This window comes from Panthera uncia, chromosome F2 (assembly GCF_023721935.1).
Source record: "Panthera uncia isolate 11264 chromosome F2, Puncia_PCG_1.0, whole genome shotgun sequence".
Classification (NCBI taxonomy): Eukaryota; Metazoa; Chordata; class Mammalia; order Carnivora; family Felidae; genus Panthera; species Panthera uncia.
Window position 1 is genome coordinate 63728968 of NC_064812.1, and position 26986 is coordinate 63755953.

General features: G+C 37.0%; 1 protein-coding gene across 1 annotated transcript in view; it reads right to left on the reverse strand.

Moving 5' to 3' along the window:
• The window catches only part of CF2H8orf34 (chromosome F2 C8orf34 homolog), a 164353-nt gene that overhangs the window by 78861 nt on the left and 58506 nt on the right, over positions 1-26986 (reverse strand). The window contains 1 exon segment of the mRNA XM_049633303.1: positions 4741-4888. Within this exon segment, the coding sequence (XP_049489260.1) occupies positions 4741-4888 (148 nt within the window).

Sequence of the window (26986 nt, forward strand, 5' to 3'; positions counted from 1 at the left end):
TGAAAAACCTTAAAATTTTAGAACGTGATTAATTTGCCTTCTCAATAAAAATAAAAGAAAATGGATTGTATGAAACAAAAAGAAATGTGAGAGGCGACAGGTTAACCAACCAACCGACAATAAAATATAACCTCAGACAGAAATTGATAAAGAAGATAAGGAAATTCTGACAATAAACCAAAATGCAATACCACCATTTAAATTTGTTTTCAAAGCCAGAAAGAGAAAACTAATACTGCAGAAAATTGAGTCAGTGACACAGAGAGCACACTTTGCCAAATTTCCCTAGAAGTCGGTCAATAAAAAAAAGCAAATATAATGTGAAATGAAATGGGAGGAATGAAGAACAGTAAAGCAAACTCAATTTACACATAGTTGATTTTCCTGAAGAAAAAATAAAAAACAAATATAACAGAAGCAATATCTAAGTACACAAGAGGAAAATAGTTTTAGGCTGAAGACTTAGATTTGCTGATTGAAAAGAGTCACTGAATATAAGAAAAAAAATTTTAACAAGATAATCATCTAGATATAGACCCAGGAAAACTTGTCAATATCACAAATAAAGAAAAAAAACCATAAGTATTTAAGAAAAATAATTAGAATATCGAAAAAGAAATAAAAATAAGGCAGGTTTCTAGTTTCTCCTCAACAATACTAAATGACAGACTTTTAGATGATGCTGTGTCCCGCATTGCTAGATATATTTAAAGGCAATAAAAGGACAACTTCAGATATTTTCAAAAGGTATTATACCAATATACCTTGAATATTAACATATTTTCTTGCTAATTAGAAGATGCACCAGAAGAAAACAATTCAAAACTGCAGTCAAGATGTAAACTGGCATTACTTATTGTCACCTAAATTATAACGTCACCACTTATATTCATACCCAAGAATTATCCTATGCTTTACTTCTCCCTCCTGTCATACTCTTTCTCTCTAAAATTTTTCCTTTTCACCTTCTGGGGCATACATTCCATGGTAAACAAACATTTCTCTATCCTCATGTCTGAAGAGACACCTCACTCTTTCCCCAAGAGCACTCCCTCCTCTGCAGCTTCCTGGAATGGAGGGCTCGTTGTCCCATGTGGTACCCACCAAAGATTGGGTTCTCCTGGCCCAACAATGTTAAGTGGGAAGTCCCTTCTCTTTTGCAGTATATGCTGCCTGCTTACACTATTCAGTACTCTTCATTGTTACCATCTTTCTGCTCCTGATTACTCCACAGCCCGACTTAAGACCTTGGCACAGTCTCCCTTAACTTTTCAACAACTTGAATGAAACTCTGGCTTCATCTTCTTAATCCTCAGATAAATCATGCATGAAGTCCCATACTTCCTTGTCCTCCCTAACTCGAAAAAGCTTCACTTCCCTAATAACTAAGACACCCTCAAACTAAAGCTACCAACAGGACAGTCTCATCATCAGGATTCATTCCACCTGTTTTTTTATCTCAAATACCACAATCCCCTGTCCTTCTACATCTCTCATATTTTCACTGCACCTACACCGCACCAGCCTTCTAAAGGTCTTTAGCTCTCTGATCTGCTTTTTTTGTCTAATTCTTTTCCTATCTTTGCTCACTACCTTCTCATACCAGACCTTGTGCTTCAATCACTTGCATAAATTGCTCCCAAATGTCCTCAATTGCTGTGCTAAACTGTTATTTTGCCCTTCGCCCTTGCCGTGCCACAACCACAATTCTCAATCGGTCCCTCCAACTGTCTGCCCTGTTTGCTTCCCACTACTTCTGGGCACTGTTGGAGAAATAGCACAACCGTGCTAATGGTTTCTATGTTTAACTCATGTCTTCAACTTCAGAGAGGCCCCAGAACTGCCTCATAATCTTTTTTTTTTCCTTTTGTCAATTCTTGTTTCCTTCTCCTTGGTGACTTTACACAATTGGCATCACTCACTCTAATCTCCCCTATCCAATACCCAATCCTATTGTCCTCAGCAAACAATCTCACTTCTTTTTTTTAAATTTTTTAAATTATTATAATTTTTTTAAATTTACATCCAAGTTAGTTACCATATAGTGCAACAATGATTTTAGGAGTAGATTTCTTAATGTCCCTTACCCATTTAGCCCATCCCCCCTCCCAAAACCCCGCCAGTAACCCTCTGTTTTTTCTCCATATTTAAGAGTCTCTTATGTTTTGTCCCCCTCCCTGTTCTTATATTATTTTTGCTTCCCTTCCCTTATGTTCATCTGTTTTGTATCTTAAAGTCCTCATATGAGTGAAGTCATATGATATTTGTCTTTCTCTGACTAATTTCGCTTACCATAATACCCTCTAGTTCCATCCATGTAGTTGCAAATGGCAAGATTTCATTCTTTTTGATTGCTGAGTAATACTTCCATCAAACAATCTCACTTCTTAATAAAAAGACAAAATTGTAGGCATCAGATGTAATCCCACACTTGCTTCCCCCAGTCCATCTCCTACTTTACCTACAAATTTGACCACAATTTCTTCCATTGGTTATCATAACTTGCTTCATACTGAATGCCACTCTGTAAGTCCTGCCTTGACCTGTCCCCAGAGTTTTAGACTCATATCTAACTGCTTGCTGGAAATACCTACTAAAATGCCCCATAGGAAACTCAAAGTGATCAATAGGAAGTGGACTTATTATTGTCCTTCATAAATTTACTCCTCTGTTTCCATCTTGCTTTGTGAAATATGCACGTATGACATTACCCAAGTCAGTACATTGGGGGTTAAAAAAATCTCCTCCCCTCCTTCACCCTCTCCAAGCAGTACTTGTGCTGGTCAGAGTTCTAAGATGACTCCCATTATCTTTGCCCCTGACATTATGCCCTATATAATTCCCTCCCCTTAAGTGTAGTAGATAGGACCTCTGACTTGCTTCAAACCAACAGAATATGGTAAAGATGATAGGATGTCAATGCTATGATTATGCTATATATGCTCAGTAGACTTGAATAAGAGAAAGTCCCTTGCTGATTTTAAGGAAGTCAGCTTCCATGATGTGAAAGCCACATGGCAAAGAACCGTGAATTGCATCTATGAGTTGAGAGCAACCCCGGGCTAAAATCCAGCAAGAAAACGGAAACCTCAGTCATACAGCCACAAGTAAATTAATGCTGCCAACAGTCTGAATGAATTTGGAAGCCAGATCTTTCTTATTTCAACCTCCAGATGAGAATGCAACCAGGCCAATATCTTAATTTCCAGCCTTGTGAGGTTAGACAGAGGATCTAGTTGCTCCAGGTATGGACTTCTGATCCACAGAAAGTATGAGTTCCTAAATGTGTGATGATTAAAACTGCAGAGTTTAACATACTACTATCTCTCCAGATACTACAATTTATAAATGTGGGCTCATACGACCTCACTGGGCTCGTAAGTTTCATATGGTCTGCCTTTACATGATGAGTGCCAACTTTGCACCTACAAACCAAAGTTCATGCCTATATACCCATGCTACTTAAAATCTAAACCCAAGAAAGTGAGGCCAGGAAAAAGCAAGATTCTCTCTTTTATATGCCAAAAGTTCATATCCTAGTTTCCTATATAATGCAGATACTTCTGTATGGATAACTGATACCAGAGAGCTCTACATTTTTCAGAGGATACCCTATTCCCTACCTACTTGAGTGTGGCTTTGAAACATGGTCTCAAGAAGGTACCAGTATGAGAATATAGCCAAAGAAGACCAAAATCCTTTCATGGGATCTCATAGAGCATGAAAAGGATGAGAGAAGTGAAGAAGATGTCATTCCAGGAAAACATGTGGAGTCATATCAAACAGATTTCCATGGGAATTAGGCAAGGAGTTGCCTACTGATGCAACAGGCATAGGGGATTTGGTTTCATAAGTAAATGGCAAACCAACAAGCCAGTACGTAGAAGAAAAAAGTGTCGGACACATTCTATAAGCAAAGATCAAAGTCAAATCTACCCAGTTCTCTCAGTCAGTGCTTATTGGGGAGATGAGGCTATTGCAGACTTGGTAAGGTTGGTTCCCCAACGACCGGAGTAAATGAATCCACGTAAGGGTGAACTTACTACATAAGACAACAACGGGCGCCACGGGAAATAGAGAATAATTGTTAGTTTGGACAAAGTGAAAGGTAACTTCGTAAAAATCTTTGTTTACCTTTCTACAGATAAGCTATAAGCACTGAATTCAAATTCTTTATGAAAAGAAAATAAAGTTAGTTTTAATTAATATGGAATGAAACCTTTTTGTGCAAATCTGAAGCTTCTATTAAAATGGAATATACAGATTCTCATATCTTGAAGCATGATACATAGCATAATATATAACAATATGTTCAAATTCAAGAGTATCTTATGGAAAATTATTTTTTTTTTATTTAAGTATTATTAACATACAGGGTTGTAGTAGTTTCAGGTGTTCAATATAATGATTCAACAATTCTATACATTACTTAGTGGTCATCAAGATAAATGTACTCTTGATCCTTTTTATCTTTTTCACCCCTCCCCCCAACCTCCCTTCTGGCAACCACTAGTGTGTTCTCTGCATTTAAGACTCTTTTTTGTCTTTTTTCATTTGTTCGTTAATTTTGTCTCTTAAATTCCATACATGAATGAAACTTTAGCATATGGGTTAAGTTACAAATGAATACATGAAACCCTTAGTAACCATTTACATTTATCTTATAATCAGAAAGATTATTGTACATTTTTTAATTAAATGTAACAAAACCAACTGTAAAATATATTTTTTTTTACTTACCTGCTATTTCACTTTCTGCCCAGAGAGCTGCAGATCCAGATAAAGTTCTTTGAAGCTGTCCACGGTTTCCTTGTTTAGACTGAAGATGGTCAATGAGAAATGGGATTGGCTGGTCAGGTGTCTCAGTTATTAATTTGGTCATTAATTCCTGAAAGCAAAATACAGCATATATGTGTATCTAATAATAATTGTGAACACTTACATAGTACTTACTACTGCCAGCACTGCTCTACCTACTTTATATACACCAAATGATTTAATCCTAATGATAATCTTTTCAGGCAGGTACAAGCTATTGTCCTCCTTGTGAGGAAAGTGAAGTACAGAAGAATAAACTATGTTACACAGCTAACACAAAGCCAAGAAATATTTACTTACATTTATTTTTCTTATTCTACTTGGCCAAAGAAATACTACAACTTTGATCTAAATTCTTTTAAAACTTATAGCCCAAGGGGCTCCTGGGTGGCTCAGTTGGTTGAGCATCCGACTTTGGCTCAGGTCATGATCTCCTGGAGGTTTGTTACTTCGAGCCCCGCGTCAGGCTCTCTGCTGACAGCTCAGAGCCTGGAGCCTGCTTCTGATTCTGTGTCCCCCTCTCTCTCTTCCCTTCCCTCGTTCGCATTCTGCCTCTCAAAAATAAAGAAACATAATAAAAAAACAATTTTTTAAATTATAGCCCAAGAATTTTAAACTTCAGATTACTATTTTGAGAAATACATTACAAACTAAACTTTTGGTAGACTTCACCATATACCTTGTATACAAACGTTATTTTTTCCTTCTTAACCATATCCCAAAATGAAAAAAAAAATTGTTGGAATGAACATTAGAAGCAAGTTAATAAGCCACCGACTCACAGAAACCAAAAAATGTCTTAAACTAGTCTCCAAACAATATTTACTTTTTCCCAAAGCCCTGATGGGTAATCATTCTTCTTTTTTTTAGTGAGTTAAGCAATGGAGATTTCTCTACTTGCTGAAGCAGACTGTTCCATTTTGGGGTAGCTATAATGATGCCTTAAATTGGGCAGAAAGCTGCCGAAGGGTGATATCTATACATTGTTTTTTTTCTAGTCAGGAACAGCAAAGAGCAAGCTCCAATTTGTGGTCAATTAAACTGTTCTCATAAGAACAGCTGCCAAGCCACGTGGATATCTTTTGTGCTGTGTAACTAGGTTTGTGAATTTGTATGCACCATTGTACATTCACATCAGTCACGTTTCACCTTGCTAGTTTTAGCCCAGAATTCTAGTCTGTCAATTGTTATTTTCAGTTTAGATTCTGTAAGAAACAATGTCTTATGAGTGGGCCAGAAAATCAGATATTAGGAGTACTAACAGAAGGGATACTGGAAATTCCCCATCCCATTGTCTTTTTAAAATTTTTTTTTTCAACATTTTTTTATTGATTTTTGGGACAGAGAGAGACAGAGCATGAACGGGGGAGGGGCAGAGAGAGAGGGAGACACAGAATCGGAAACAGGCTCCAGGCTCCGAGCCATCAGCCCAGAGCCTGACGCGGGGCTCGAACTCACGGACCGCGAGATCGTGACCTGGCTGAAGTCGGACGCTTAACCGACTGCGCCACCCAGGCGCCCCTACCATTGTCTTTTTATGTTGGTGGCCTGTTTCTTCTGCCTTGAATGCTCTTCTCTCAGATGTTCAGGTGCCTGGCTTGTCATCATTTGTCTCTAATGATATCTTCTTAAGAGAAGCTTCCCCTAACCCAACTTCATAAGTCTTTATCACTTCATTATCTTATTTTCTTCCTATCATTTAGCACTCTCCAGAATCATCTCATTTAATATTTGTTCATCTTTTTGTGCCTGCCTCTGCTCACCCTCTACCGCAGAACTGAAAGCGTGAGAGTAGAGAGATCTCTACTCTCTCCCTAGAGCCTAGAACTCTACAGAGCTCATAGCTGGTACTGAATGAATGAATAAATGAAAAAATGAGTTCTTAGTTTACTGACCCCAGGTACATAATAATAATTAAAGTCTCTTTTTGTCCTAATTAACAACAATTAAAGCATGCATAGATTTCTTAGCCCAGAAGAAAACACTCTTCAAATTTCCTATACAAGAAACTGCTGTCATGATATCTCTGGGATATTTGTTCACATTGCCAACAATCTAGGAACACACTGATTTACCCGAGTAGAGGCTAAATGGACCTTGTAGATGACAAGATTCCAAGGTGATTTCAGAGACATGGATAAAATAATTCACAGTATCTCCAAAACGTGCAGATTGAACATAGAGCTGGAGCTAAAAAGAGCAAAGGATTTCTACCACAAAAATACTATGTAGCAAAATATTTAACAGACAACTGTGATTTTTTTTTATATGCTGAAAAAGTAAGCAAGCAACCAGTTGGCACAGGTCTTCTTTATTTCTTTTATTTAAGATCTCAATTATTAATTATAACTAAAGAGGTCATTCCTATACTGTGGTTAAAGCAATGCAGGGTTCATTTAAACCCCAATTATACATCAGTGGAATGTAATTTAAAATATTTTGACTTCTGCCTCTATAGATGTATCATATTCTATTTAAATACATCATACATTACAAATAATGAAAAAGAAATAGAAGAACCAACTGGATTACTCTTGTCACAGAAGGCCTGGGCACTCAGATAAAGCAAAATCAGGTCAGATAATAAAGCTTTAAAGCCACAGTAATTTCTAATCTGAAACCTCTGAAGATCTCATGCACTCCTTTTTACCTTTCAACTTAGATGGAAAGTTTCTGTGTCTATTTTCCTACTTTTAAAATAAAATAAAGTGTTCCTATATTGTCTTTAGAAGATGGGTCACACAGTCTTAATAAGCCAAGTAATTATTGTTAAATTTTAAAAATATCACTAGTCTCGTAACTAATTTTGGATATCCTTGTATTCCATCAATGAATATATAGTAAAGACACAGGATAAATTTAGTCATAAACAAAATGAAAATAGTTAATGTTTGCAATAGGGTATGTTGAGTACCTTGGCTGGACAATAGCCTAGCTTTAGATTATTGTATTTATAAAAGGAATTATCCTCCCACTCAATCCATGTATCCACCAACAAAGAACAAGAATAATTTTGAGCACTTGAACTGGATAGAAACCTCTCTTCTCAGACCTGAAAATTTAAATCCTTGTATTTGCAAAGATGCTCTGGCAACAAAAAGGTTGATCTCCACCACCATGATCTCCTCCACCCAAGATTTATATACAAAGAGAACAGAGGGGCACACAGATTGAAGAAAAGAGAAAGGAGTCATGCACCTGATGTCAGGCTGGAGATAGAAACCCGACTGCAGAAAAGTTTCACAAGGATTATTCACACAAGGAAGAAGCAATTCCAGAACAGCAATCGGTGTCAGGTAAGGAGGCTGAACACGAGGAGGAAATGTTCTGTGCTTCCAGTGGGGGTACGGGGGGATGGGGGCTTAGCTACAATTCTTACCATCAGTGCAAGAGCTGTGACATGAAATTCCCTGGGTGCTTGAACCTGACCGAGATGGAGATGCTGCGCCTGGCTGTCCGCACTATATTGGCCACCGTGAGCTGTGCTGGGTGGCGGCCAAGAGAGCCTGCAGCGCGAGCTCCTACAAGGCAGGCAGGCAGGCACACTGCGCTCCCTCGAAGCTTCGCGCTCTACCTCTATGGAGGCCCGGCGCAGGCGCAGATCCAGACACACCCCAGCGTGCACCTTCCGACGACGAGCTGGCGTCGAGGGCGTACCCACCCGCCGACCCGGGAGACCTAACCGCGTGCGAGCTCCTAGGGGGCAGAGTCCCTGGGTAACTTGACGCCTTTACTGCCTGGGGATGCAATCATCTTCGCAACTGCCCCAAGGAAAGCCACCGACACCGCTTTTGGGGGGGAGGCACCCCAAACCTGTCCCGGGATGCAAGCTTCCTGGAAGGCCGGAAATCAGGGCAAACCCTGAAGACGCCTCACTACCACCACCCCGTCCTGTAGCCCCAGAGCTGGCTGCAGGGTGTCAGGATATCCCTGTGTCTCCGGAGCCTCGCCCCTTGCCAGAAACCTACCCCTCTTGCCCCGCCCAACAAACATACCGCGAGCCTCCACCCTCAGACCCTATGGGGATGCTGGAACCGCACCGTGGAGTTGCTCCCCAGCTCTGAGGACAATGCACCGGGCCCCCGACTTCCAGCTCAATGACAAAAGCCCTCCTTAGAGCTCAGGCCAACAGCTCAATGGCTGCCCTGAACTTGGAAAAGATTTGGAGAGGGCATGCCTTCGCCTCTTCTACTAATGGCCTTGCCTGCCCCCTTTTCACCCAGGAATCCGGCCTATAGTGTGGGGCGTCCTCCTAATTTGCTGCTTCAGAGATTTTCAAGTCTTCCTTTAGCCAAGGATCCCTGGGAAATGTTGGTTGTGGGCACATAAAAATTGAAATAACAATGGAAGTGGTAATAGCACTCCTGCCCTAGAACAAAAACATTTGTGGAAATTTTAGTCTAAGGACCTGGGGATTAATAAAATATAGGTATTAATTTTGATGTGATCTATTTGCACTCACAGGCTTAGTTAAATTTGAGGCATTCAAGTTACAAACAGAATGTATTAACTGTCACCAATGGAGGATTTCATTCATACTTAACTAATATCAATAATATTACTAATGTAAACGAAATGCAAAAGACACAGGATAAGGTAATGATTACACACCAAAGCTTTGAAATCAGATGGACACTTCAAGTCATCTTCTACTTATTAGCTGTTTGACTTTGGGTAAGACCATCACTTTAACATTCAATACTTCATCTACTAATTGTAAATGATAATACATACTACCTAGATCATAGAGTTGCCAAGAGGATTAAATAAAATGATTGCAAAGCATTCATAAAGTGCTTGGGATATATGTAGCCTACGCTGATAGGCTGGAAACTGTCTCCCAGAATCTCCTTTATATGATCTGGGTTAAAGTTTCCTAGTGTGAGGAATTCATAGGAGACTTGGGAAATAGGAGAGAGAAGCCGAAGAAATTATTCTCCAGAGTTAAATGCAAGCATATGTGGGGCAGATGAGAGATTCACAGAAGTTTCCCAGCAAGTTTGTAGAAACCACTGCAGACTGGGATCACTCTGGAAGCTCCCAAAGATACTGGAGAACTGCAGCAGCTTCCAGGCGAGCATTTGAGAGCCACCTGCTTCTGTGTTCCAGGCAGAGATCTTCAGGGTCACCACCTCCTGCCTTTGGTGAAAGCCGCACAACCTTCAGCAGCATTTCCCTGGCCTCTGTGCCCCCCCTTCTAACTCACCATCACATAAACCCTGTAAGACCCAGATACATAGAGTGGCTTCTGTTTTCCTGACTGAACCCTTAATGATCCACCCAAAAGATGTGTTAGCTAATATTTTCACATTTATGATTACTTTGATCTATTTGCATCATAATATTTTATATGTTTATATGTTATTACTACTACTATCATTACCATTTCTATCACATTTTTATAGCATACATTTTTGATGCTATATATGCACATTGCATCTTTTTATTGGCTTTATTTTTCTGGTTATGAAACTAATAGATGTCCTCTTAATATAGTTTATTATCAACTACAGTCTTTAACTTCATGAATATACTATATATTGAGACAGTCCCCTGCATTAATAGCTGTTCCCTTGTTAATTACAATTTCGTTACTGGTACCAATTCAAATACACTAAGTTTAAAAATATACATAGGAAGATAACTTTCTTTTAAAAAATTTTGAAAAACTACAGAACATAGATCATTAAGCAATTACTGGATGCAAACATGTAAAGACAAATGGAATTCAGGGCCATTATAACTAATAATAAGACAACTGGGTACTATATATAACATTATCAAAATTAACGAGCTGGAAAATGAATACTAACAACGACTGTCTCAAAACACTATTTATTTTAATGTCCAAGCAAAATCGAGTGAGGAGGTAGCTCATCACAGAGTCATTATTAAAACTGGAATAGTAATCAGCTAATAGTAGAAATTATTTTAATAAAAGATCATTTCATTTAATGAAAGCTATGGGATCCCTTGGTCAAAAAACAAACAGAAAAGCACATATGTACACACAAACGCCAAATTTAACATAACATTACATAATATTTTGTTTATCCACCCATGGGTTTCACTGACTCCAAATTAAGAATCCTTGCTCTGGGTCCCAGAGTATACAGACAGTATGGCATTCTGCCCCAAAATTACTTTACTTAATTACTTCCTTGGGATTAAGTTACATTTTATTTCATTACCCTAACAGGTAAGTACTACTTTTGTTCCTCTTAACCTCAGGAGAAAGTTATCAAGAAACAAATCCATTTCTAAAATCTAGCTTTCTCATTATATAGTCCTTTTGTTAAATCAGTAAATATGCAGGACATTATACTCCATTATGGAGGTGGTGTCAATCAGATATATTTTTTACTCAACACCCATAAATATTTTTTTTTAATTTTTTAATGTTTTTATTTATTTTTGCGACCGAGAGAGACAGAGCATGAGCAGGGGAGGGGCAGAGAGAGAGGGAGACACAGAATCGGAAGCAGGCTCCAGGCTCTGAGCTGTCAGCACAGAGCCCGATGCGGGGCTCGAACCCACAGACTGTGAGATCATGACCTGAGCCGAAGTCGGACGCTTCACCAACTGAGCCACCCAGGCGCCCCTAACACACATAAATATTTTAAATATTAATTCTATATGGTACATTATTATATGTATAATGTTATTTTAGTTCGAAACTGTTTTAGGATCTGATGGTTGAATTAAGTCTAAATCTGCACGTTTCAATTTTTTTCTTTTTAATTAGATCTTATTAAAATTTGCATTTGAAATCTCAACCTTTTGAACACCCACTCCACCCCCCTACCCAACTAATGTCATATATAGGCAGGTAATGGACATTGGGCTACCAAAAAATTCATGAGAGAATGTCCACTTAAAATTCAGTTGTCCCAGAAACACTTTTCTGAAACATTTTAAATTTATGCCACCATTCCTAAGTTGATCAAATCCCATTTGGTTTCCACCCACACTGGAACCCATGCTTTCCTTTCTCTCCTTCATTTTATCTGAATGGAAGTAGAACAAGGAGATTTTTTTTGTTTTGTTTGTTTCGTTTTGTTTTGTTTTTTTCCCCTGCCTCGTTACACCTTTAAGCTCTGTTATGGGTTTTGCCTTTGGCCAGGAAGAAGTTCCAATGCAGCATCTAGGGTTCCATGCACAAGTGAGAAGGGGAAAAGCATCTGTTTCATGTTTTTCTGTCAAATCCTTCTATTCATAGAACTCAAATTATCTGCTGGTCATTCAACCTTCTTCTACCTCAGAACCATGCCCACACCTGCCCTAAACTCACTTCCCTATCAAAACCAAGATTTCATTGGAACAATGATCTCAACAGAAAAGGAAGCAAAGTGAATAGCAGTGATTAAACTATCATGTATTGAATCCAATATGTACAAGTGTCAGGTATTTTACGTAATCATTCACTATAAATTAAAGGCTTGTATACAAGATGCACAACCCAACTAGTGTACGTTCACTTTTACAAAGGTGTTTGTTAAATCCTTGCGTATTTCTGGTTACCTGCCCCTCATCAACAACCCACCAATGCAAACCAACACACACACACACACACACACACACACACACACACACAACAATACAGGACTAGGAAAAAGAAAATCTGTATTCCTATTTTAAAAGGCTCTTGTCCCTTTTTAAATATAAGTTAATATACAATTAGGTTTATAATACTTATTTATAATAAGTAATAAAAGCCATCTAATTAGCCTTGTTGTGTATTATGGAATATAATCTAGATAATCTAGGGAAAGTAAAAAGTAAGTTGTTTTATAATCCTTTTCATAATATAGGCAAATAAGTAAATCTAACCAGTGGAACTATCGAATGATGACAAGTGATGAAATCTAAATTAGACATTTGTCTAATGTCTACTAATCTTTCCTCTAATACACAAGTTTCCTTTCAGATTATTGAGTATTTAGTATCTACTTTGAGAAAATCTTCATATAAAAGTACAAGCTTATAATTAAATTTCCAGGAAAATATCAAGGTTCCCAGTGAAAAATATTAACATACCACATGGAAATATTTTCAGTTAGGGTATTATATTGTTCAACATAAACATCTATCAAAGCAACTTATTTGGTGTTAGGTAGGAATTTCTAGAGTCTTACTTGAAAATACCACTGTAGGAGTAAAATATAGGTGATACTCAGCAGAAATAATAAAGCACTTCCAAACTCAAAGAAATTAGTTAAATCAACCCATGATGGAAGTAGCAGATATATGTATGTACGTATGTATGTATGTGTGTATGTATATACATATGATAAGAAGAAGGATGTCTCTCAGTTGAGTATGAATTTATTTGTTTTAGCCTTTCATCATTTGTAAAGAATATGTAATGAAAACAGAGTCTTCAGCATGACAGAATAATGAGGAAATTTAATAGTACGTGTCCATTACTTCCTCTTACAACTAATCATCTAAGGAAAGGATGCACACATTTCTGTCTCTATGGCAAGCATAACTTTAAATTGTTGATGGATAGATTGGACTATCATAGGTGAACACTGCTACGTAGTTAAGTCCTAACTATTCTAGCACCCTAAGAGTCATAAATCAAGTGGCCTATTTCTAGAACTTACATTTTTCTTTCATTAATCTATTTGCCAAACTTCACCATCATTACAATATCTTAATAGCTATACAATAAATTCTGATAGCTTGAGGAAAAATTCATCCAATCTTGTATCACTCACTTTTCTATTTATTTTGTCAAGATTGTTCATTTTTCTCCTTTGGATTAACAAAAATTCATTCAACTTTTCCTTATGCTAATCTGAAAGTCTTACACACTTGTAATATTCTTTTTGTGACTTTCCAGAGATGATAAATTAATACTGACTTAGCCGCATTAAGTCACTGGTCCTTTCCCCTCATCTCAGATTTTGCAAGGAACTTAGAATACTTTGATTCCATTTATCACCCTTGGCATTAGCATACATTTGTATGTATCCACATATTTACTATTTTTATTGCTATATTTCTTCCTTCATCTCCAACCATCCATCTGGGATCATTCTCAGCAACATAAGGAATACCTTTTATTTTAGTAGTGCCAAATTCTGTGGGGTTTTTTTGTACCAGCCATCTTTTTTTTTAGACCTAAAGATATTTTCACTGAATCTAACTATATATTGGGATTACTTTCTTTCCATTTTCTCTTGTTTCCATTATTATTTTTGAGAATTCAGCCACATTTCTTTAAAGAAAATGTGAATTTTCTAAGGATGTTTTTAATATTTCCTCTTTTCATTACTTATTTGCAGTTTTTAGGAGTATATTTTGAAATTACTATAAATTCATAGGAAGTTGCAAAGATATGTACAAAAAGGTTCATGCACCCTTCATCCAGCTTGCCGCAATGTTAACATCATGCAAAACTATAGTATAATATCAAAACTAGGAAATTGACATTGGTACAATCTGTAGAACTTATTTACATTCCCCAGTTTACATGCATATGTGTGTGTGTATGTGTGTAGCTCTACACAATCTTACCACATGTGGAGATAGTTAACTGCACCATCATCACAAGACTCCTTCTTGCTATCACTTTATACTCATACCCTCCCACTCCCATGCTCCATACCTAAGCCCTGGCGACCACATTCTGTTCTCCATTTCTACAATTCTGTTATTTCACAATGTTATATAAAAGGGATCATGAAGTATATATCCTTTTGAAATTGACTTTTACACTCAACACAATTTCCTTGAGATTCATTCAAGTTATATTGATAAGCACAAGAATAAACAATAGTTTATTCCTTTTTATTGTTGAGTGTTATTTCCAAGATGTGGATGTACTATAGTGTGTTTAACCATTCAGTAATAACTACCAATAATCATTGAAGGACATTTGGTTAGTTCCACACTTTAAGTATTATGAATAATGTTACCATGAACATGCATGTATAGGCTTTTGTGTGAACATACATTTTCATTTCTCTGGGACAAATGCTTAAGAATACAATTGTTGGGTTGTAATGCTAAGGTCATTCTTACTTTTAAAAGGAACTTATAAGCCTTTTTTGGAGTATTTTACATTCACACCAGCAATAAATGAGTAATTCTAAACATTCTTATAGGTTTATAATGATACCTCATTGTTGTTTTAATTGCACGGTGGCTGTACCAGTTTACTTCCCACCAACAGTGTAAAAGGGCTCCCTCTTCTTCACATGCTCACTAATACTTAATATCTCTCTTGTCTTTTGACAATAGCCATTCTAGCAGGTGTGAGGTAATATCTCATTATGGGTTTCGTTTGCATTTCCCTGATGGTTAATAACACTGAACAACTTTTTATGTATCCTTTGTCCATTTGTATGTTGTCGGGTTTTTTTGTAAAAATGTCTCTTCAGGTCATCTATTTTTAATCATATTATTATTATTATTTTGCTATTGAGTTGTATGAGTTTCTTATATTGTGGATATTAATTCTTTATCAGCTATCTAGTTTGCAAACATTTTTTCCCATCCCATAGGCTGCCTTTTCATTTTGTTGATTATTTCTTTTGCTGTGCAGAGCTTTTTAGTTTGAAGTAGACCCAATTTTTTATTTTTGCTTTAACTGCTTGTGCTTTTGGTTTTATATACAAAAATTGTTGCCAAGACTGATGTCAAGGAGCTTTTCCTTTGTTTTTCTTCTAGGACTCTTACAACTTCAAACCTTATGATTAAATCTTTAATCCATTTAAGTTAAAGTTTATGAGTGGTGAAAGACAAGGGTCCAATTGTACTCCTTTTCCATATGAATAACCAGTTTTCCTAACACTATTTATTGAAAAGACTGTCATTTCTCCATTGAGTATTCTTGGCTCCCTTATCAAATATTAGTTAACCATATGTGCATGGATTTATTTCTGGGCTCTCTATTCTATTCCATTGATTTACAGTGTCTGTTTTCATGCCAATACTACATTGCTTTGATTTCTATAGCTTTGTAGTCTAATTTGAAATCAGGAATTGTAATACCTACAGCTGTGCTCTTCTTACTCAAGATTGCTTTATCCATTTCGGGTTTCTTGTGGTTTCATGCAAATTGTAGTATTTTTTTTCTATTTCTGTGAAAAATGACATTGGAATTTTGATAGGGATTGTACTGAATCTATTGAGGTTTTGAATAGTGCAGACATTTTTAACAATATTAATTCTTATAATCCATGAACATGGGATATGTTTCCATTTATTTGTGTTTTCTTCAGTTTCTTTCATCCAAGTCTTATAGTTTTCAGTGTACAGATCTTTCACTTGGTTAAGTTATTGCTATATATTTTACTTTAGAGGTATTGTAAAGGAGATTATTTTATTTCTTTTCCCAATAGTTCATTGTCGGTGTATAGAAATGCAACTGATTTTTATATTGATTTGTATCCTGAAATTGTACTGAATTCATTTATTAATTCCAACAGGTTTTTGGTGCAGTTTTTAGGTTTTTTTATACATAATATTATGTCATCTGCAAATAGAGACAATTTTACTTCTTTCTTTCTGATTTGGAAGTCTTTTATTTCTTTTTCTTGACTAACTGTTCTAGCTAGGACTTTCAGTACTGTATTCAACAGGAGTGATGAGTGTGGTCACCCTTATCTTGTTCCTGATTTTAGAGAAAAATCAGGAACTGACTTCACCACTGAGTATAATGTTAGCTGTGGAATTGTCATACATAGTCCTTAGTTTATTGTATGTTCCTTCTATACCCCATTTGTTGGAAGTTTTTTACCATGAAAGTTGAATTTCATCAAATGTTTTTCCTGCCTCTATTGGGAGTATCATGTGATTTTCCCCCCTTCATCTGTTAATGGGGTATATCATGTTTATTGGTCTGCATATGTTAAACCAACCTTGCAACTCAGGGATAAATCCCACTTGATCATGGTTTATAATCTTTCCAATGTGTTGTCGAAATTCAGTTTTCTAGTAATCTGTTGATAATTTTTGCATCTATATTTATCAAGTATATTGGCTTGTGGTTTTCTTATAGGGTCCTTATCTGGGTTTGGTATTAGGGTAATGCTGGCCTCGTAAAATGAGTTTGGGAGTGTTCCCTCCCCTTCAATTTTTGGAAGAGTTTGAGAAGAATTGTCATTAATTCTTTAAAAAAAAATTTTTAATGTTTATTTTTGAGTGAGAGAGAGAGAGACAGAGGGACAGAGAGTGAACAGGGGAGGGGTAGAGAGAGAGTGAGACACAGAATCCGAAACAGGCTCCAGGCTCCAAGCTGTCAGCAGAGAGCCCAACACGGGCTGGAACTCACAAACAGCGAGACCATGACCTGAGACCATGACCTGAGCCGAAGTCGGAGCTTAACTGACTAAGCCACCCAGGCGCCCCTGGCATTAATTCTTTAAATGTTTGCTAAAAATCACCAGCATCTTGGGGTGCCTGGTGGCTCATTCGGTTGAGCATCCGACTCACTTTCAGTTCCGGTCATGATCTCGTGTTCCGTGGGTTCGAGCCCCACGTCAGGCTCTAAGCTGACAGCAGGGAGCCTGCTTGGGTTTCTCTGCCCCTCTCTCTCTGTCCCTCCCCTGCTTGTGCTGTCTCTGTCTCTCTCAAAATAAGTAAATAAACTTTAAAAAAAATTTTTTAAACCACCAGCATCTCTTTCATTTGTAATTCTTATTACTGAGTCCTCTCTCTTTTCTTCCCTTGGTTAATCTAGCTAAAGGTTTGTCAATTGTGTTTACCTTTTCAAAAAACCAGCTCTTCATTTCATTGATTTTTTTCTGTTGTCTTTCTAATCTGTATTTATTTCTCCTCCAATCTTTATTTCTTCTGCTAACTTTGGGTTTAGTTTGCTCTTTTTTTCCCTAACTTTTGTAGTGTAGGTTGTTTGACATTTTTCTTTTCTCTTAACATAGTCATTTATCATCCCTTCACTTTCAGCCTATGTGTGTTCTTAAAACTAAAGTGATTCTTCCGTAAGCACCATATTGTTAGATCTTGTTTTTAATCCATTCAGGCACTCTGTCTTTTGACTGGAGAATTTAGTCCATTTAAATTTGAAGTAAGTATAGATAAGTAAGGATTTATTATTACCATTTCATTTATTGTTTTCTGACTTTTTCTTGTTCCTTCCTTCCTTCCTTCCTTCTCTCTTGTTTTTCTTTGTGATTTATTTTGCATAGCAATATAAATTCCTTTCTCTATAGATATCTTATAGACATTACAGTCTACTTTAAGCTGATAACAAGCAACCTTCAATGCATTAAAAAACTCTATGCTTTTTTTAATAATTTTTTTTAAATTTATTTTTGAAGGAGAGAGAGAGACAGAGCATGAGCAGGGGAGGAACAGAGAGAGAGGGAGACAAAGAATCCGAATCAGGCTCCAGGCTCCAAGCTGTCAGTACAGAGCCCGATGCAGGGCTCGAACCCATGAACTGTGAGGTCATGACCTGAGCCGAAGTTGGACGCTTAACTGGCTGAGCCACCCAGGTGCCCCAAAAAACTCTATGCCTTTAAAAAAAAGTCTACACTTTTACTTCACCTCACCCACATTCTATCTTAATGGATGTCACACTTTATACCTTTTTTTCTTTTACTAGAGATAAAGCTTATTTTTCAAATCACCATTATAGTTTTAGGGTATTCTGGATTTGACTATATATTTACTTTTACAAATGAGTTTTACACTTGTATTTGTATTCATATTGTTACTTAGCATCCTTTCATTTCAGCTTGAGGAACTCCCTTTAGCAATTCTTGTAACAATGGTCTAGTGGTGATGAACTCCCTCAGTTTTTGTCTGGAAATGTCTTTACCTCTCCACGTCTAAAGGATAGTTTTGTCAGGTATAGTATTCTTCATTGGAAGGCCTTTTTTTTTCCTTTCAGCACTGTGAATACATCATCCTTTCTCTCTTGGCCTGAAAAATTTCTATAGAGAAAGCTGCTGATAGCCTTGTAAGTGTTCACTTGTATGTAATGAGTTATCTCTTGAGCTTTCAAAGTTCTTTTGTGTTTGACTTTTAACATTTTGATTATATTGTGTCTCAGAGTAATCTGCTTTGGTATGATCTTGCTTGGGATCCTTTGAGCTTCCTATACCTGAGTGTTCATATCTGTCCCAAGATTTGGAAAGTTTTCAACTATTATTTCTTATAACAAGCTTTCTTCCCTTGTCTCCATGATGTGACTATTTGTTCACTTTTTGGTCCTATAATTCATGTAGGCTTTCTTAACTCCTTTTCAATTCTTTCTTCTTTTTGCTTCCAGTTCTGTCATTATATTTTTCATCTTCAGGATGTCTGTTTGGTTCTTTTTTATGTCCCTTTTTATTAAACTTCTCATATTGTTCATGCACTATTTTCCCATTTTTTTTAAGTTGTCTATTTGTGTTCTCTTGCATTTGATTGAGTTTCATTGAAATATTATTTTGAATTTTTTAGTCAAATAACACATCTCCATTTCACTGGGATAAGCTATTGGAGCTTTATTGGTTTTCTTCAATTATGTCATATCTGCCCAATTCTTCATGATTCAAGTAGCCTTGCATTGGTGTTTGTTTATCTGAAGGAGCAAACACCTCTTCCAATCTTTAAAGACTGGTTTTGCACTTTCTTACACCATTCACAAAAATAAACTCAAAATGTCTGAAAGACCTGAATGTGAGACAGGAAACCATCAAAACCCTAGAGGAGAAGGCAGGAAAAATACCTCTCTGACCTCAGCCACAGCAATTTCTTACTTGACACATCTCCAAAAACAAGGGAATTAAAAGCAAAAATGAACTACTGGGACCTCATCAAGATAAAAAGCTTCTGCACTGCAAAAGGAAACAATCAACAAAACTAAAAGGCAACCAACAGAATGGGAAAAGATATTTGCAAATGACATATCAGACAAAGGGCTAGTATCCAAAATCTATAAAGAATGCACCAAAGTCCACACCGAAGAAACAAATAATCCAGTGAAGAAATGGGCAGAAGACATGAATAGACACTTTTCAAAGAAGACATCCAGATGGCCAACAGGCATGTGAAAAGATGCTCAACGTTGCTTCTCATCAGGGAAATACAAATCAAAACCACACTAAGATGTCACTTTATGCTAGTCAGAGTGGCTAAAATGAACAAATCAGGAGACTACAGATGCTGGAGAGGATGTGGAGAAATGGGAACCCTCTTGCACTGTTGGTGGCAATGGAAACTGGTGCAGCCGCTGGAAAACAGTGTGGAGGTTCCTCAAAAAATTAAAAATAGATTTACCCTATGACCCAGCAATAGTACTACTAGGAATTTACCCAAGGGATACAGGAGTGCTGATGCATAGTGGCACTTGTACCCCAATGTTTATAGCAGCACTTTCAACAATAGCCAAATTATGGAAAGAGTCTAAATGTCCATCAACTGACAAATGGATAAAGAAGTTGTGGTTTATATATACAATGGAATACTACTTGGCAATGAGAAAGAATGAAATATGGCCTTTTGTAGCAGCATGGATGGAACTCCAGTGTTATGCTAAGTGAAATAAGTCATAGAGAAAGACAGATACCATATGTTTTCACTCTTATGTGGATCCTGAGAAACTTAACAGAAGACCATGGGGGAGGGGAAGGGGCAAAAAAAAAAAAAGTTAGAGAGAGGGAAGGAGGCAAACCATAAGAGACTCTTAAAAACTGAGAATAAACTGAAGGTTGATGGGGTGTGGAAGGGAGGGGAAAGTGGGTGATTGGCATTGAAGAGGGCACCTGTTGGGATGAGCACTGGGTGTTGTATGGAAACCAATGTGACAATAAATTTCCCATAAAAAATTAAAATAAAAAAATAAATAAAGACTGGTTTTGGCAGGTAAAGACCTTCTCCTGTCAATTTCCCAGGCTGATAAGTTTACTTTCAGAATTTCAGGGTTACAGCTGGTTTAAAGCTGTCACCGGGATTGTACTGGGGTCATGTTGGCAGGTTTGTTCTCAGGGGCTTAGGCAGAAATGGGTCTTGTCTGGTCCCTGGGTAAATGGGATCTTTTTCTGGTCCCTGGATAAATGGGACTGCCTCCTATACCTTTCTTGGTAGGATGGTACTGTAGAAAAGGTCTGGATCAGGGTCCTCAGGTCTGTCTTCAGACAGTGGTTCTATTACCAAGTGTATGGATGGGTGTGTCCTACCAGATTCATAGCAGAGCTCCTGCCAGGTCACTAGATGGGTCCCTAGGTAGGAGGATGAGCCATATATCATGGCTGTGAGGGACCAGAACCAAGCCCCTGTACTGCTTCAGATCCCATGGCCAAGACTAAGGTCTATATACTTAATTTGAAGATACAGATAGGTGTGTCTCCTGGAGGTCCCAGGGTATGCTTGATCACTCCCTAACCACAACTAGAAGGACTGGAGTTGAGTAGAGAGCCATTTCAGGATCTTCTGAAGCACAGACATTAGTGATTCATGCCTGATCCCTGTGCCAACTGCCAACTGGACTGCTGGCAGATTTTGGCTATGAGGGGGAGGAAGCCAAATATAGGGCCCTTTCAGGATCTTGGAGGGCACAGATAGGAGTAGCTGCTGCTGGGTCCCTATGCCAGAGGACTTTTCACAGCCTGCAGCTGAAATGGATGGGAACCCAGTTACAGGGTCTTCCAAAATCTATAGTCTGATCAAATTTAATAGGCTTATCTCAAGGAGCTCCCAGATCACAACAGAGAGAAGATGAAGCTTGCTCATGGCACACTTCAGCATCTACAGCCAAGAATGAAGTCTGTATGCCTATTACCCAATGCATGGGTAGTGGGTAGGCATGACTCTTCTTGGATTCCTTGGTGTAAGGTACTGGTGACAGGAGTAGAGCCAAATAGGGCTATTGTGAATACTCAGAGAGTATCTAGCTATTTGTAGGTCTGTAGCTGGGACCAGGGTTGGTGAGTCAGCTGCCTGGGTGTGAGCCTGCCTTCACAAAATGGTTCTCTTTGGTCTTGGACCACATCAAAGTTTCACAATCTCCTACCAGGATCCCAAAGCTCCCTCAAGGCATTTTTGTCTATGGATGAATGTCAAATTATTGTTGTTGAGAAGATTGTGAATGGAAGACATCTTATTTATCTGTCTTGCTAACATTACTCCTGTAATGATCCTGTTAGATCATTTTTATGACAGCTGCTTTATTTTTAAAATTTTTTTTAACGTTTATTTATTTTTGAGACAGAGAGAGACAGAGCATGAATGGGGGAGGGTCAGAGAGAGGGAGACACAGAATCTGAAACAGGCTCCAGGCTCTGAGCTGTCAGCACAGAGCCCGACGCGGGGCTCGAACTCACGGACCGCGAGATCATGACCTGAGCCGAAGTCGGCCGCCCAACCAACCAAGCCACCCAGGCGCCCCTATGACAGCTGCTTTAAAATGCTTGTCTCTTGACAAGGGAGCTAAGAATACTCAATGGGGGAAAAAGTCTTTTCAGTAAATGGTGCTAGGAAGTAGGATATTCACATGAAAAAATGAAATTGAAGCCATAACTTATACCACTCACAAAAAATAACTCATATGGATTAAAGACTTCTATGTAAGACCTAAGACCATAAAACTCCTAGAATAAAACTAGGAATAAAACTCCTTCATATCGGTCTTGGAAACATTTTTTTTTTATATGACACCTAAAGCATAAGTAACAAACAAAACAGATGAACAAAGGGGAAGGGAAGGAAAAATAAGATAAAAACAGAGAGGGAGGCAAACCATAAGAGACTCTTAAATACAGGGAACAAACTGAGAATTGGTGGGGGGGGGGGGTGTTGAGTTGGGGGATGGGCTAAATGGGTTATAATGGGTTATGGGCCTTAAGGCGGGCACTTGTTGGGATGAGCACTTGGTGTTATATAGAAGTGATGACTCAGTAAATTCTACTCTTGAAATCATTATTATACTATATGCTAACTTGGATTTAAAGAAAATTTTTAAAAATTATAAAACAAAAAATAATTACAGTTTGCAAGAATCTTCAAAGGTGAATTATTTTGTTTCTCCACTTCTTAAAGATTTGCAACTGATTTTGAACAAAATGTAACCAAAATTTAGATAACTCATCCACAAAAGGTTCAATGTAATTGTAGAACACTTATGTTGACTTATAAAATGATTCTTCAAGACTTAAACATTTTGAGAATCCTATGGGGCGGCAGCAAAAAATATCAAGGGTTCACACCCATCCTAAATTGTGTATGGAAAAAAAAAATTTTTAATGTAAATACATCAAACTAAAAAGCTTCTGCACAGCAACAGAAACCATTAACAGAGTAAAAAGAAAACCTATGGAATGGAAACAAATATTTGCAAATCATATACTTGATAAGGGGTTAATATCCAAAATATATAAAGAACTCATATAACTCAATAGCAAAAAACCAAATACCTCAATTTACAAATGGGCAAAAGACTTGAATAGACATTTCTCCAAAGAAGATGCAAAAAAAAAAAAGAAAAAAGAAAAAGAAAAAAGGCCAATAAGTACACGAAAAGATGCTCAACAACACCAGTCATTAGGGAAATGCAAATTAAAACCACAATGAGATATCACCTCATGCCTGTTAGAATGGCCATCATCCAAAAGACAAGAGATAACAAATTCTGGCATGGATGTGGAGAAAAGCAAACCCTGTGCACTGTTGGTAGGATGTAAATTGGTACAGCTGCTATAGAAAACAGTATAGAGGATCCACAAAAAATTAAAAATGGAATTACCATGTGATCCAACAATTCCACTTCTAAAATATATCCAAAGGAAATGAAAACACTAATTTGAAAAGATATCTACACTCCCATGTTCATAGCAGCATTATTTACAATAGCCAAGACAATGGAAACAATCTAAGTGATCATCAATAGATAAATGGATAAAGAAGTTATGGTATGTGTATGTGTATGGTATGTGATATGTATACACACACATACCATAACATACATATATACATATATATATATATATATATATATATATGGAATAGAATAGCATTCAGTCATAAAGCACATAGAAATCCTATAATTTGCAACAACGTGGATGGCCCATGAAGACATCATGCTAAGTGAAATAAGTCAAAGAAACACAAATACTATAAGATCTCACTTATATATGAATCTTACCAAAAAAAAAAAAAAAAAACTTACAGAAAAGGAGATCAGAATTGTGGTTACCAGAGGTGGAGGGTGGGGGAAAGGGAAATTGTAGGAAGGTGGTCAAAAGGTACAAACGTCCAGTTATAAGATAAATAAATACTAGGGAGTTAATGTACAACACGATTATAGCAAATACCACTTTATGATATATACAAAAAATTGCCAAGAGAATAAATCCTATGAGTTCTCATCATAAGAAGAATGGTTTCTTTCTCTTTCTTTTTACTGAATCTATAGTAGAAAACGGATGTTAGCTGAATCTATTGTGGTAACCATTTCACAAAATACGTAAATGAAACCATCAAGCTATATGCCTTAAACTTACACAGTGAAGTATGTCAGTTACTTCTCAATAAATCTGGAAAAAAAAAAAAAACAATCCTTGTCTGGTACTTCCAACATCCAATTCTTCTTGATATTAGCTTCAGTTGATTAATCTTTCCCTCATTCAAATTGTGGTTTTCTTGGTACTTGGTTTGGCAAGTGATTTTGTATACACACACACACACACACACACACACATATATATATATATATATATATATAAAATATGTATATTATGTATGTGTGTAGATATGTATGTGTGTAGATATGTATATATCATATATATTATATTATAATTATATTTTATATTATTATAATATATATATTATATGACATATACCCTGGATATTCTGTTTAATATGTTAGGAGACTCTTGATTCTACTTACTGATATTCTATCATTTAACAGGTAGTCATCCTGTTTAGTTAGGTTTAGTGTGTGCGTTCTGCCCCATTTTTGTGGGCTTTCATTTAAAAGACAACTTAATGTTTGGAGCCCTTGTAATATTTACTCTAGTCTGTTTTGTTCTTCTAATGCTGTTGGCACTCCTGCTCAATCCCTGGTGTTGCAATCAGTAGAAACTAAAATTCTTTCTTAAGCTGATTGGTATCAATGGGTGATCATGGTCAGGGGTTAGGCAAGAAGCTTCTGGCCCTTGTTCTTATTATGCCATTTGGTAGAAAGCAAGTGAATAAGAGTGTGGGGGAATGGAACTGCCTACTGGTGTGCCAACTTGTAGAGCCAGGACTGGGTCAGCTTACAGCTTTGCCACTGTGGGAACATCAGATGATTCACTAGCTCTCTGTGCGCAAGGGACTAAAATGGCCTAGAGCTTCGGTGATGCCACTTCTGGCAGATCAAACTGCACACAGGTGCCTCAGCTGTATGGTGGTTTCTGTTGGGGTTTTCTGGTCAACCTCTTAGTGGCCTCTTAGAAAGGATCAAGGCTCTCAGGGCAAAAGTAGCCCCAAACACATGGCTTACCGCCCTGAATGTTCATCTTCTCCTTGATTTTGGCCCAGTCATCGTTCACTAATTTGTTAGCTTTTTGAGGCTCTCAAACAGATGTTTTCTATATTCTGACCAATTATTCCAGGTTTCCTTAGTGGAATGCGTGGTCCAAATTATCTAGTACACCATTACTAAACTCTTTAAGTATTATTTATAAAAATGTGTTCAAGAACAACATATGTTCTTATTCCTTCCTCTTTAAAAAAAATTTAATTTGGAAAAAAGTATATGGGAACTCTCTTTACTTACTATTAAAATTTTCTTAAAACCTGTAAGTGCTCTATAAAATCAGGCATTTTTTTAGTCTATTAATAAAATAAAGTTTATTACTTTAAAATAATAAAGTCTATTAATTTTTAAAGCTTTAATTAGAAATATTTTAATTAAAAGAATGGCAGTTGGGATCTCCAGAAAGATCTCAGGAATTACTATGTATACTAAATCTTTATATGAACAGTAGCTTTAATAGCAGTTGCTAAAAACTATGAGCCATTTTTATCAAGAGTGGAACTGCTCCCATATGGTACCTAAATCTTTCCTCCATCTTTCCCTTCTCCCATGTCTTCAGATGTTGGCTCTGGGGAAAGCAATAATGTAATACTTAAGGAACACAAAAGATGAAAGTTTATGAATAACTGTTTTCACAACTGATGTTAACAAATACAGCAAATAATAGACAAAATGTTACTCTAAAATATTCATTCATTTATTCAATAAATATTTACTGATCCACCTGATATGTGCCAGTCTCTCTCTGAGATACTTGGAATACAGACATGAACAAAACAGACAAAAATCTCTCTTCTCAGGGAGTTTACATTCTAGTGGTAGGGAGAAAACAATTAATAAATATACAAATTATATAACATATCAATAGGTAATGAGTACTGTGGTGAAAAAAAAAAAAAAGCAGAGAAAGGGGTCAGGTGCACCAGGAATGGGAATGTTTTAACAATTTTACCCAGAAAAATGTCATAAGTTAATTTGTTTTTAACCAGCCAGGGGAGTTGCTTAAAGATTATTTGCAACCTTAACATTATCGTTCCTACTAGGAACCTAAAGTTTAAAATACCACCTGATATGGCTCAGTCAGTCGAGCGTGTGACTCTTGATTTCAGCTCAGGTCATGATCCCAGGGTCGTGGGATCAAGCACCATGTTGGGCTCCACACCAAGTGTAGAGCCTGCTTGAGATTCTCTCTCTCTTTCCCTCTGCCCCTCTTCCCTGCTCTCTCTCTAAAATTTAATTTAACTTAATTTAATTTAATTTAATTAAAAAAAATACCACCCTACAATCACACAGCCTAGTTAAGAATGAAGAAAGAAAATAATCCATCTACAAGACACAGTCCTAGGTGTTTTAGACATGATTTCTTTTCATGTTCATAACAGTAACCCATGAAGCGGGTATTCTTCTGCTTGTGTTAGAATTAGGAAATTGTGATAGAGAAAATTCAAATGATTTTCCCAATACATATAAAATAATTGCTAAGTCCATTCCTTAAGAATTTTTTTTTAAAAAAGGAAGCATTTTTGAATGTAATCCAGGCTCCATATGTATATAACAGAACAAATAGAGAAGCCATTTCGAGCAGAGTTGGCAGCTGTGGATACCATTTGCTGTAGCATATGCTAAAGAACAACTCTCCTTAATATCACTGCTAAGAGGATAGATGAAGCCGTGTATTTGATGATCAATCTG